The sequence below is a fragment of the Phascolarctos cinereus genome, unplaced genomic scaffold, assembly GCF_003287225.1.
Source record: "Phascolarctos cinereus isolate Bilbo 61053 unplaced genomic scaffold, phaCin_HiC Scaffold_5;HRSCAF=322, whole genome shotgun sequence".
In the NCBI taxonomy this organism is placed as follows: Eukaryota; Metazoa; Chordata; class Mammalia; order Diprotodontia; family Phascolarctidae; genus Phascolarctos; species Phascolarctos cinereus.
This window is the reverse complement of record NW_027555958.1, coordinates 71,361,768-71,375,177: the sequence shown is the minus strand read 5'-3', so window position 1 is coordinate 71,375,177 and position 13,410 is coordinate 71,361,768. Positions and strand designations below refer to the sequence as shown.

General features: G+C 36.4%; 1 protein-coding gene across 2 annotated transcripts in view; it reads left to right on the top strand.

Moving 5' to 3' along the window:
- Window positions 1–8,794, top strand: part of SNX7 (sorting nexin 7) — a 125,726-nt gene extending 116,932 nt beyond the window's left edge. For both annotated transcript variants that reach the window (XM_020998156.2, XM_078155000.1), the window contains exon 9: window positions 8,379–8,794. In XM_020998156.2, coding sequence (XP_020853815.2) covers window positions 8,379–8,456 — 78 coding nt within the window. In that variant the 3' untranslated portion in view covers window positions 8,457–8,794. The remainder of the gene's footprint in view (window positions 1–8,378) is intronic.
- Window positions 8,795–13,410: the final 4,616 nt, after the last annotated feature.

The following is a 13,410-nucleotide window of genomic DNA, read 5'->3' as shown; positions in this document are numbered from 1 at the left end:
TGAGCTGGAGACTCCTGGGTCAAGTTAGGTATTTGTATTGAGCTCTACTCCTTACCTCTTTCCCTGGGATTTGCATCTGAGCTGAGCTTGAATTTTCCAGAGGATTGAAGCAGAGATGACTTTCTGATTTGCCTGTATTTCTGGAAACGTCTTGCTTCCTTCTTGGGCTTTCTAAGACCTGATTGTTTGGAAGATACTAGGACCACTTGATTCCCTTGGGTTTCTAAGAGAAGCAACCAATCTAGAATACTTTATAGGGGAGGCTCTGTGTTGTGGTTTCACTTACCACCTAATTGGCTTGGGAAGTAAGGGAGGATATTAAACTGTTTTTGGGTTCTCATATGTAAGGTAAAGTACCCAAGCGATTAACATTGGGGATAAAGGTGAGTGACCTGGAGATTTAGTATACCCAAAGAGTAAATCAATAGAACCCACTTAAACAGGGTAATATAATGGAAAGAATATGGAATTTTGAGACAGAAAAACTGGTTTTGAGTCCCACCTGTGTAGCTGTGTGACCCTGAGTGAGCCTATCTTTCAGAAAATTACAGTCTTAGAGTTAGTTGAGGCCATCTAATCTAAAGTGTCTTCGAATGCTTTCTTTGGGACAGACAACCCTTCTTCAATATAATTCTACATAAGCAGGATTTGATATTTTATCTTATTTTTATTTATTTAAACATTTCTTAAAATAATGGCTTACTCTACCTAAACTAACCAATGGCCTACTCGTTGGTCATTTGGCAGATTTAGTTGTTTGCTTGCCTTTGTAAACTTTTTGAAAGATATTCTTTTTTTTTTTTTAAAGTTTATGATTCAGTGTTCCTTTTTTTCCCGTCTTTTTTTTTTATTGGAAAATCACTGGAAGCAGAAGGGATTTTACATAGGGTACTTATTTTCTTGAAATACGTTTGAGGTCTTTTTTTTCTTTTAGATTTTTTTTCCCTTTTTTTCCCCCGAGGCAATTGGGGTTAAGTGACTTGCCCAGGGTCACTTAGCTAGTGAGTATCATGTGTCTGAGGCCAGATGTGAACTCAGATCCTCCTGACTTCAACACTGGAACTCTATCCACTGCACCACCTACCTGCCCCTTTCTTTTAGATTTTTGAAGTAACTTCATGAGGGTTGGGACAGAGAGGAGTGAAGTAGACAGAGATAACAAGGCCTTGCTCTTTCTCATCCGCCATAATAGTTGCCTAACAACATTTGTTCTGCCGTTATAGGAACACCCTTCCTCATGTTCCTCATTTCAGGTTCAGAGGTCCAAATGACTGTCCTCTCTGCCAAAAACAAAACAAAACAAACAAACAAACCCCAAACCTCAAATAAACAAATATATACGTGTATGTGTGTGCGCGCACACACACATGTATATGTATGTACACGCACATATATGCATATATGTGTGCATGTGTGTACACATACATGTATGTGCATATACATATACACATATGCATATGTGTGCACACACACACATATATATATATATCCATTTTAGATACTTTATGGGGGAAATAAAATAATAAAAACATAACTTTCTCAAACTAGGATTCTGGAGAGTAACTTGAGGCCTTCAAAACAGTTACATTTGCTGAACCTTTATGAAGATTTGTTTGTTAAACTTCCCTACTTTGTAATACTCCAAGTTTCTTTCTGCTTTCTTCACTGTCACCACCTCAATATCTGCCAAGGATCCCTATGGGAAAGAAAAGTAGTCACTTTATCCAAAAAAGCATTAATTAACAAGCATTCATTAAGTATCTACTTGGTGCCAAACTTTTGAGATGAATACAGGGGCAAAAAAGGAAGTAGCCCCACTCATCAAGTAACTTTCATTCTATCAGTGAACCAAAATGTGCACATCTAAATGTATGTATGGAATATATACTAAGTAAATCCAGAACAATTTGGCAGGGATCAGGGAAGACCTCATGAAGAGCTGATGTTTGTACTGAGCTTGGAAGGAAATGAGAGATTCTAAGAGGCAGAAATGAGGAAGAAGCACATTCCATGCATGGGAGACAGACTAAGCAAATCACAAAGCAAATTAAATCAAAAACTTTTCAAATAACACTTAAAGTTTGAGAGCAATTTCAAAGGCTTGCAAAAGCAAGCAAATAATTGTCCCTAAACAAAGTGTTCACTTGAGCCTGTAGGGCTATTTTGTGGTGGTTATTGTTTTTGTTTTTGTTTTTACAAATGGACATTTTCAATAATGGAGCTTTAATCTTTAAATAAGTATGGATATATTTGCCTCTTTACCCATGTGGTAATAGCTAATAATAGCACTTTAAGGTTGGTTTGCAAAGCGCTTTGGAAATGTCCTGACAACCCTAGGAGGCAGATATTATGATCCCTGTTTTACAGATGAAGCTGAGGCAGAATCAGGTTAAATAACTTTGACCCTCATTACCTGGCTAATAAATGCCTAACGCTGGATTTGTACTCATGGTTTCTTGAGTTTAGCTCCTGCGCCATATCCACTGGGTCTTATATGTGCATATTTTCTACATATTCCTGGAAGAGTTTAAAAATCAATTAAGCTGCTTTCACTAGATTGACTATATGACCTTAAGAAACTGCTAGTCCTAAATGTCTGTATTTTATCCCAAATTTCAGTTGTCTAAAATTGATATATTTCCATAAATCTTATGTTCAGATTTCTGGACCTCAAACCACAAAGAAATCTGAAATGTTTGGAGATGGAATATTTAAATGTCAAATGTTTCTACGGATTAATGATGGGTTTACTAAGTGACATTTGGGTGCCACATTCGAAACTGAATTCCACCAAATTCTCTCCAAGCACTAGAGTGTTATAAATAGCAGACTTAGCAGTAAGATAAGATCACTAGATGGCTTCTCCAAGTGAAGCATTATGTACATCTTATGCTGATGACGTGTTCCTGCTTATTCAACACTCTTCACTGGACTTATATACTCAGAGACACCAAATAGGATGAGATAAATTTTAAATATTACCTACCTCTTCCTTTTCCCCTAGGTTTCCTGCCTCTGCTATTTAAATAACATTCATGGACTTTGATTTTTTCTTCTTAAAACTTGCTTTGAACCAGACTGCACTGATAAATTTTCCTTTTGGCTAAAAATATTTTCAAAGCATTACAATAAATTTCCATCACAATTAACTTAAAATGCATTTATATTGAGCTGAGTTTTGAAGTTGTATTTGTCCATAGACCTTATGACCATCTATCGTAGTGGGGTAGCAGAAAACACTGATAATGAAATAAAATATTTGATTACATGTAGGGTGAACACTAGCTCATTCTGTATGGAATCAAATGTGCCTGGAATTGTGACCTTGAATAAGTAACTTGATTTTCCTCACACCTGATTTTTTATTAATTTTATCTGCCTTAACCTCTAAGATTCTGTCTAGATCTAAAACTATTGGGAAGGCAGAACATATGTTTTCTTATATCTTTTCTTTCTTTTTTTTTGATTTAGTATTTTATTTTTCCCGTTAACATGTAAAAACAATTTTTAACATTCGTTATAAAAACTTTGAGTTCCAGATATTCTCCCTTCCTCCCTCCTCACAATTGAGAAGGCAAGCAATTTGATATATGTTATACATGTGTAGTTATGTAAAATAGACACATAACAGTCATGTAGTGAAAGAAAACATGGACAAAAACAACCCTTAAAAGAAGAAAATTTTAAAAAATTACGCTTCAGTCTGTATTCAGACACCATCAGTTTTTTCCTCTGGAGATGAATACCATTTTTCATCGTAAGTCTTTCAGAATTGTCTTGGATCTTTGTATTGCTGAGAATAGCTACATCATCGACAATTGATCATCTTATAATGTTGCTGTTACTCTGTACACAGTACATTTCACTTTGTATCAGCTTTCCAGGTTTTTCTGAGAGCATCCTGCTCATCATTTCTTATAATAAAATAGTATTCCATCATAATCACATAACACAACTTGTTCAGCCATTCCAAAATTGCTGGGCGTCCCCTCAGTTTCTAATTCCTTGCCCCCAGAAAAGAGCTACTCTAAATATTTTTGTACATATTGGTCCTTTTCCTTTTTTTTTTCAAATATCTTTTGGGATACTGACCTAGTAGTGGTATTGCTAGGTCAAAGAGTATGCATGATTTTATAGCCCTTTGGGCATAGTTCCAAGTTGCTCTACAGAATGGTTGAATCAGTTCAGAATTCCACAAACAACATTAATGTCTCATTTTTTCCCACATCGCCTCGAACATTGGTCATTTACCTTTTCTGTCCTATTAGCTAATCTAATAGGTATGAGGAGGTTCCTCAAAGTTATTTTAATTTGCATTTCTCCAATCAGTAGTGAGTTAGAGTATTTTTTCATATGGCTATAGATAGCTTTGACCACTTCATCTGAAAACTAATCATATCTTTTTTATCATTTATCAGTTGGGGAATGGCGCTTATTTTTATAAACTTGACTCAGTTCTCTATATGTTTGAGAAATGAGGCCTTTATCAGAGAAACCTGCTTTTAAATTTTTTTCACAGTTACTGATGCTAATTGTATTTCCCTCAATCCTGTTCCCTCCCCTGTTTATTCTGTACTCTCTCTCCTTGCACCCAGTCCCTCCTCAAAAGTGTTTTGCTTCTCATTGCCCCCTGCCCCAATCTACCCTCCCTTCTATCACACCCCCCTTCTCTTGTTCCCTTCCCCTCCTACTTCCCTGTAGAGAAAGATAGATTTCAGTACCCAATTGAATGTGTATGTTATTCCCTCTTTGAGCCAGTTGTGATGAGAGTGAGATGACAATTTACCCCCTTCTGCTTTTTTTCTATTTCTCTGAGTACATTCCTCTCTCACCCGTTAACTTTAGTTTTTAGATATCATCCCTTCATATTCAACTCACACCTGTGCCCTCTGTCTATAAATAGTCCTAACTGCCCTAATAATAAGAAAACTCTTGAATTACAAATATCATCTCCCCATGTAGGAATATAAACAGTCTATAACCTTATTTAGTCCTTTATGATTTCCCTTTTCTGTTTACCTTTTTATATTTGAAAGTCAGATTTTCTATTCAGCTCTGTTTTTTTTATCAAGAATGCTTGAAAGTCTTCTATCTCATTGAATGACCAATTTTTTCCCTGAAGGGTGATTCTTGTTTGTAATCCTAACTGCTTTGTCCTCCAGAATATCATATTTTAAGCCCTCTGATCCTTTAATGTAGAAGCTGCTAAATTTTGTATTATCCTGACTGTGGCTCCACCATACTTGAATTGTTTCTTTCTGGCTGCTTGCAATATTTTCTCCTTGACCTGGGAACTCTGGAATTTGGCTTTAATATTACTGGCAGTTTTCGTTTTGGGATGTCTTTCAGGAGGTGATGGGTGGATTCTTTCAGTTTCCATTTTGCCGCCTTATTCTAGAATATTGGGGCAGTTTTCCTTGACAGTTTCTTGAAAAATGACGTCTAGGCTCTTTTTTGGATCATGGCTCTCAGGTAATCCAATAAATTTTAAATTATCTCTTCTGGGTCTATTTTTTTCATTCTTTTGGTTTTGTTTTACAATGTCTTGATTTCTCATTGAGTCATTAGCTTCCATTTGCTCCATTCCAATTTTTGAGGAATTATTTTCTTCAGTGAATTTTTGTGCCTGTTTTTCCATTTGGCCTAATCTGCTTTTTAAGGCATTCTTCTCCTCTTTGGCTGTTTTACTATTTGACCTAGTCTGTTTTTTAAGGTGTTACTTTCTTCAGTATTTTTTTGTGTCTCCTTTACCAAGATGTTGAGTCACTTTTCATGATTTTTGTGCATCATTTATATTTCTCTTCCCAATTTTTCCTCTATTTCTCTTACTTGATTTTCAAAATCCTTTTTGAGCTCTTCCATGGCCTGACACCAATTCATGCTTTTCTTGGAGACTTTGGATGTAGTGACTTTGACTTTGTTGTCTTCTTCTGAGTGTGTGTTTTGATCTTCCTTGTTACCATAGTCACTTTCTATAGTCAAGGTTTTTGGTTTTTCTTTTTTTTCCCCCTGTTGTTTGTTCACTTTTCTAGTCTGTTACTTGACTTTTAACTCTTTGTTAAAGTAGGGCTCTGCTTTCAGGGTGGAGGGTGCACTGTCCCAAGCTTCATGGGTTTTGTGCAACTGCTTTCAGAGATACTTCTAGGGAACTGAAAGGAGAGGGATTTACTACTCTCCTGGTCTGTGTTCTGGAACTGTGACGAGGGTCCCCCATCCACTATGGCCACAAGCTCTGCTATGCTAGTAGTGCTCCTCCTCGCCCTGGGACTGCCACCCAGGACTGGGACTCAGGTCCAAGTGTGTGCAAAGCAACAGAGTACTGCCTCAGTGCTAGCAAAAAGACCCCTGTAAAATCCTTCTGACCAGTTGTTCAGCCCTGTTACCAATCTGTGGGCTGAGAGCTCCATAAGCTGCTGCCACTTCTACCCCTACTGATTCAGTCACCCCAATGCCTGTTCCTGGTTTGCTGGGGCCAGGTCTATACTGGCACAGCCTGCACTAGACTGCTTCTCTCTCACCCTGGTGCAACAGAGCTTTCCTGCCAACCTTCCAAGTTGTCTTGGGCTGGAAATTTGTTTCACTCCATCTTGTTGTGGGTTCTGCTGCTCAAAAATTTGTTTAGTCATTTTTTAAAGGTATTTGGAGGGAGTTGGGGAAGAACTCAGGTGAGTCCCTGCCTTTACTCTGCCATCTTGGCTCTGCCAATCCCCTTTCATCTTTTCTTTGGGATTATATTTATCTTTTGTCATATTGACAGTGTACATTTTTGGGTTTTTTTGTTTTGTTTTATTATTTCCATTTACATTGTTGTACTCATTATCTCTGTTCTTGGCTCTGTTTACTTCAGTTTGCATCAGTTCATATAAGTCTTCTCATGCTTTTCTTTATTCATCATATTTGTTGTTTCTTGCAGTACAATAATATTCTTTTACATTCATGTAACACAGTTTGTTTAGCCATTCCCCAATTAATGGGCATCTATCTTATTTCCAGTTATGTACCAATGCACAAAAAAAAATGGTGTTATAAATAGCTGTCTTGGTGTGCACACACACGTGTGTGCGCACACACACACACACACATATTTTTTTTTGTCTAGGCGGTCAGGGTTAAGAGACTTGCCTAGGGTCACACAGCTAGTAAATGTCAAATGTCTGAGGTTGGATTTGAACTCAGGTTCTCCTGACTGCCCGGCCAGTGCTCTATTCACTATGCCACTTAGTTGCTCCTGCAAAAAACTATTTTGCTGAATAAGAGACTTTCTTTTTATCAATAACTTCTTTGGGTTATATGCCTAGTACTGGACTCTCTGGGTCAAAAGGTATGGACATTTTTGTCACTATATTTCCATAATTCCAAACTGCTCTCTGGAATAGTTGAATTGATTCACAACTCTATCAACAGGGCATTAATGTGTCCATTTTTCAACAACCCTTCCCACATCACTTCTCCTATTTTTGTCATATTTGGGTCAGTGTACGAGGAAGATGGGACAAAAAGAATCAGAAAGTATTCACTGGAGGAAATAGCCATTTGGGAGCACAATATGAGGTTGATAGGTTTTTAACAGATAGAGGTGAAAGAGGAGAAACTCGTATTGGGAATAGTACAGACAAATGCAGAGAGGTGGGTAGACATGGGATGTGTTCAGGGAATGTTGAATAATCCAATTTAATAAGATAAAGGACGTGGGAAAGAGAGTAGCATGGGACAGGGAAGAAAAACGGGTTGGAGTTCAGATTATAGAGGACTTCGAATGCCAGGCTAAGGAGTGGGGATTTTATATGCTAGACAGAGAAGGGAATAAGCATTTATTCAGCTCCACAGTACACTGTGTTAAGAGCTTTGCATATATTCTGTCATTTGATTCTCATTATCCCCATTTTCAGATGAGGAAACCAAGGCAGACAAAGGTTAAGTAACTTGTCCTGAGTTCCACAGCTTGTACGCTTCTCAGGCCCCCACACTCTATCCACTGCACCACCAAATGAGAAGTCATTAAAGAATTTTTTAAGCAGACTAGTGACTTGAAGAAAGCCGACCATTAAGGAGATCAATATGGCATCAAGAAGTAAAATGGATTAAAAAGGATAGACACTAAGCTGTAGAGACAGAAGACTTTTTCTCAAATACTAAGGAGAGGGGATGGGGACCTGAACTAAGAAGGTGAGATTAGGTACAAGGAAGAGATATTATGAAAGCAGAATTGGCTGAGTGGATGTGAGGGGAGAAGAAATAGCTAAAATAATTGCAAGGTTTCCAGATTAGATGAGTGAGAGAAAATGAGGTGAAATTTAACATTTTTCAACTAGTGTTGTTTTTGTCAAGATTAAAGAAAGGATAGCTCATGTTACCTTGTGTGTTTTCTTTTTTCAAAGTGCCTTGCCACATGGGAGTCCTTCCTTACAACTCAAACCGACCTTCATCTGGAAGAAATATCTGAAGATAAACCTTGAGCATACCTAAGGACCTTTTGCCTAACCTTTGGTGATATAGTGCCTGCCAACCAAAGACATTCTTCATGGGGTGGGCTGCGTTTAATATAACTGGGTCAAAATGCAGTCACTGTATCTGGAAAGCCAATAATTTGAAAACTCAGGTACTCCAGGGTTCTTACCTGCATTTTGATCGTGGTATACATATATATAGTGCTTAGTTTCAATTCATTTATTCCAAAATTTTTGTCTGTAAGTACTTGCATTTGGTAATTGTTTTCTCAAACATTCTGCACTTGGGATGTAACATTTTAAATAGGTTGTAAAGGCTCTATTGAATAAAAACATTTAATAAGAAACTCCTGAATTTCATGAATGGTTCCTATCTACACCTGGATGTGTTTCAGATGAAATATATTTTCGCTGAAGGTGTTGTCTGCATGTGATAGAGAACAATTTTTGTGTGTGTGTGCATTGCTCGAAAGACTGAATAGTGTAACTGAATGAACACAGGGCTTGGAGGGAAATGAGACCTGGATTTGCATCTTATTTTTGATACGTATTTACCTTGTGTCCACTGAAACTTCGATGACCCTCAGATTGCTCATCTGTTAGATAAGGGGGTTATATTAGATGGCCTCTGAGGTCCCTTTGAGAGTTATGTGATACCAAGATCCTCAGCAGTAATTAAAGATTATAATAACTAGCACCAACATACCAGAATTGTTGGGCATATCAAATTTGAGAGTTATTTAAAGTGCTGTCAGAATATCAGTATTATTGTCCATCTTTTGGGTGAATTTAGAGATATTAGTATTTGTCTGTCTTTTGGGTGAATTCAGAGATGAGAAATATTACCAAAAAGGATAGCCTTAATTTGCCTAGAATGTTATCTAAACTGTACAACATCACTTTCATCTGAAGATAATGCCAACATTTGCCTTGGTTTGGAAAATATGTGCTAACAGTGGAATTCTGTTTTTTCTTCTCTAGGGCCTTCTTACATTGACAAAGGAAATCAATGTCATTCCTTTCCTCATTATCCCAATTAAATAAATATGCCTTTCTCAGAAAGTCCTGATGTTGACATTACTGAAGCTTCTGTGGCATTAATTTAAACTGGGAACTTAGATAGTATCTTTCTGAATTTACAATCTGTGTGATCTGATGTTTATGATGCATTCAGTAGCTTTCTGTTCAGGTGTTTTACTGTCTTGATGCTGCGTTCGCAACCTGACAGTACTGTGGTGTACCCTGCTCATGAATTAAGCATGAGTTAACAAATGTACTGGGAGTGTTCATTTTTTATTTCCTTGATATTTCTCAAAAGAATCAGGTCTTTTTGATAATGTGTTTTTATGGTGACATGCTAAGAAGTATTGCATAAGATGAAAATAATAAGAAGAAAAGTGGCCTTCATAGTAGTTTGGGTAAATGTATGATATAATAAAATTCCTTAAAAAAAAAGCAGGTAGATTTAAGACAATTATACAGAAAAGTTTTGACAATATTTTCCTCCACTAAAGATACCCTTTTTTTTGTACTTTTACAATTAATATGTATTAATATAAAAACATTTTAATATATACTTATAATTAATATATGTCATGTAGTTAATATAAATATATTTTATTTTAGAAAGTACATATGATATACTTTAAGTCATTCATTCATTTTGATTTGTTTTTATTAATTTTGCAGTTACATCAAGAAACTTAATTAGTTGATTATTTATGCAGACTTATTGAAGAGTATACATGTGACATCACTGAGAGATGGGTATTACCTAATGAAACAAGCTAATCTTGGTTACTTGATCTTGCAGCATATTTAGATGATTTATTAATTCCTTCAAAATATATTTAAGCCCCTACCATGCACAGAGGACTGTGCGTGATCCCTGAGATGACAGTTATTAGCAGGAAAAAAAAAAGAGAGAAAAAGTTGGAATTTGAATTGCGTTATATGACTAACAAGCATTTGCACTTTGGGTAGTTTTCTTAAGTACCAAGCATCCAGTAATAGGTATAACAAAAGAGAGGGAGCTTCCAGGAGGAAGCTAGATTGAAAGTTTGGTTATGAATGAAACCCTTCTTACTACCCCAGAACATGCAGAAAAGGCTCCAAGTAAATAAAAGGTGAGTGATACATCCGGTAAAAGGGCTGAGTGAGAGGTCCTGGCTATGTTCAGTTCTACTTTGTCCCCTCAAAATAGAAAGGAATGTGTCAAATAGAGTTTAAAAAGAAAAGTAAATAACAGAGGGAGAATAGAGAGAGAGTGAAAAGACCATAACATCACGGAATAACAGTAAGGTAATTCAAAAGAAAAGAATAATGAACTTTTTTTTTTAAAAAGAAAGCATTATTAAAATAATAAATGCTAATAAAATAAAGTAATAAAATATTAAAATAATGAATAAATAATATTAAAATAATATAAGAAATAATAAAAATAGTAAATTATAAATTACAAAATAAAAAGTAAATACAGTGAAGGCACCCGATTAGCATGCTACATTAAAGTCAAATCAAGCCAGCAAAGCATTTACCAAGCATGTCCTATGTGTCAAGCACTGTGAAAAATTGTGGGAATACAAAGAAATTAATAAACAGTCCCAGCCCAGCCTGCAAGGAGCTCACAATCTAATGTGGAGGGAAACACATGGCAACAATGTACAAAATATATACAGGGTAACTCAGATATAATTTCAAAGGGAAAGCATTAGTATTTAGGGGGACAAAGAAATACTTCTCTCAGCTGAGACTTGAAAGAACCAAGGAGGTGGAAGTGAGAAAGGGGAACATTCTAGGTATGAGGAATAGTCTGTGAAAATGTATGGAGTTGGGAGATGGAGTCTTGTTTGGGCAACAGCAAAGAGGCCAGTCATAGAATACATGAAGAATACAAGATAGAAGAAACCTAGGAAGATAGAAAGAGTTCAGGTTATAAGCAGCTTTAAAAGCAAAAACAAGGTTTTATATTTGATCTTAGAGGTAAGTGAGAACCACTGGAGTTGTTTGGTCTGTTCAGATGTGCTTTAGAAAGGTTACTATGGTATTGGGTAGACTTTGAGACAGGGAGACCAACCAGCAGGCTGTTGTTGGCAATAGTCCAGGTGTGTGGTGATGAAGACTTATAATAAGGTGGTGGCAGTGAGGATAGGGGCTGTAGGACTTGGCAACAGATGGGATGTGGGAGAGAGGTGAGGAATTGAGGATGACGACTAGGTTGCGTGGCTGGCAAGATGGTGGTGGCCTCTACACTAATAGGAAAGTTAGGAAGAAGGGAAAGTTTGGGGTGAAAGATAATGAGTTCAGTTTTGGAAATGTTAAGTATAAGATTTCTGTGGAACATATAGTTCAAGATGTTCAATAGGCAGAAATACAAGAATAGAAAGCAAGGGAGGGGTTGTGCTGGATAAATAGATCTGGGGATCATCTCCATAGAGATAATCACTGAATCTATGGGAGCTGATGAGATCACCAAGTGAAATAATATAGAAGGAAAAGAGAACACATGATAGAGCCGTAGGGGGCACCCACAGTTAGCAGATGTTACCTGGATAAAGAGGAAAGAAAGAATATTATTCTTCCTAATCCTATTCCAGCAAAAGAGACTGAGAGCAAATGGCCAGAGGGATGAGGAGAACTAGCAGGAGCTATGTCACAATGACTTAGAAGAGAATATTGTGGAGAAGAGAGTGACTGACAGTGTCGGAGACTGAAGAAAGATCAAAGATAAGGATTGAAAAAGGCTGGTAGAGTTGGCAATTAAGAGATGATGGTTACATGAAGGGAGTAGTTTTAATTTACTAATGAGGTTGGGAAACAAGATTACAGAGTTAAGAAGAGAGTGAAAGGAAAGAAAGTAGAGGCAATAATTGTAGATTTCTTTTAAAAGAATTTAGTTGTGAAAATGAGGAGGGAGATAGGATGATAGCTAACTAGCAGGGATTGAAAGATCTATTGAGGAATTTTTGAAGATGGGGGAAGATGTTGGTATGTTTATAGGCAGGGTGGAAGCAGCCAGTGGACAAGAAATGATCAAAGATTAGTGAGAGAGTGTCAATAATAGAAGGGACAGTCTGTTAAAAGAGAAAATACAACAAATACCATGTAACGGAAAGGTTAATAATAACAGCATGAACTTATGAAATGTACCAGAAGAGTAATGAAAAATGAAAAGAAATAAAGGGGAAAATTAGAATTCCAAAGAAATTTTTTAGATCACATGCTTAAGAAGCAAAAAAGTTGAGATTTTGAAAAAAAAGATTTAGACCTAAAAAATGCAGATGTGAAAGAAATATCAACTGAATGAAAACAAATGACAATATTAGAAAAATACACATGAACTCTATAAGTCAAGAAAATTGATCCCGAATTCGCAGAGATCATCTAAAAGTTATAGTTCTTTGAAAAAAAAAGAAGAAAAATTCTGAACACTAAATTTCGAAAAAGATCATGAATTTTTTTTTTCTGGAAGTAATAGAAACAAGACAAATATTAAAAAATGGAAACTATGTAATATCAACATGAAGGAACCCTAAATTTAATTCAACCATATACATCTGGTCAAACTCTTATCCACAGCAAATAATAAGCATATCAAGTAGATAAGAGAAAACTCAGAAGTCAAGGAAAAATATTCCACCCTCCTCATTTATGATAAAGTATATGTAGGATGAGGCAGTTAGGTGGTACAGTGGATAGAATTTGGAGTCAGGAAAACTTGAGTTCAAATATGGCCACAGAAACTACCTGTGTTACCTGGGTCAAGTCACTTAACTCTTCTTTGACTCAGTTTCCTCATCTGTTAAATGAGATGAAGAAGGAAATGACAAACCACTCCAGTATCTTTGCCAAGAAAACCCATTAAAGGGGTAGGAAACGAGCCAGACAGGACTGAAAAATGACTTAACAACAAATATTTAGAATGTCATTTTTCAAAAGTGAAGGAAAAAGTTTACGTAAAAAT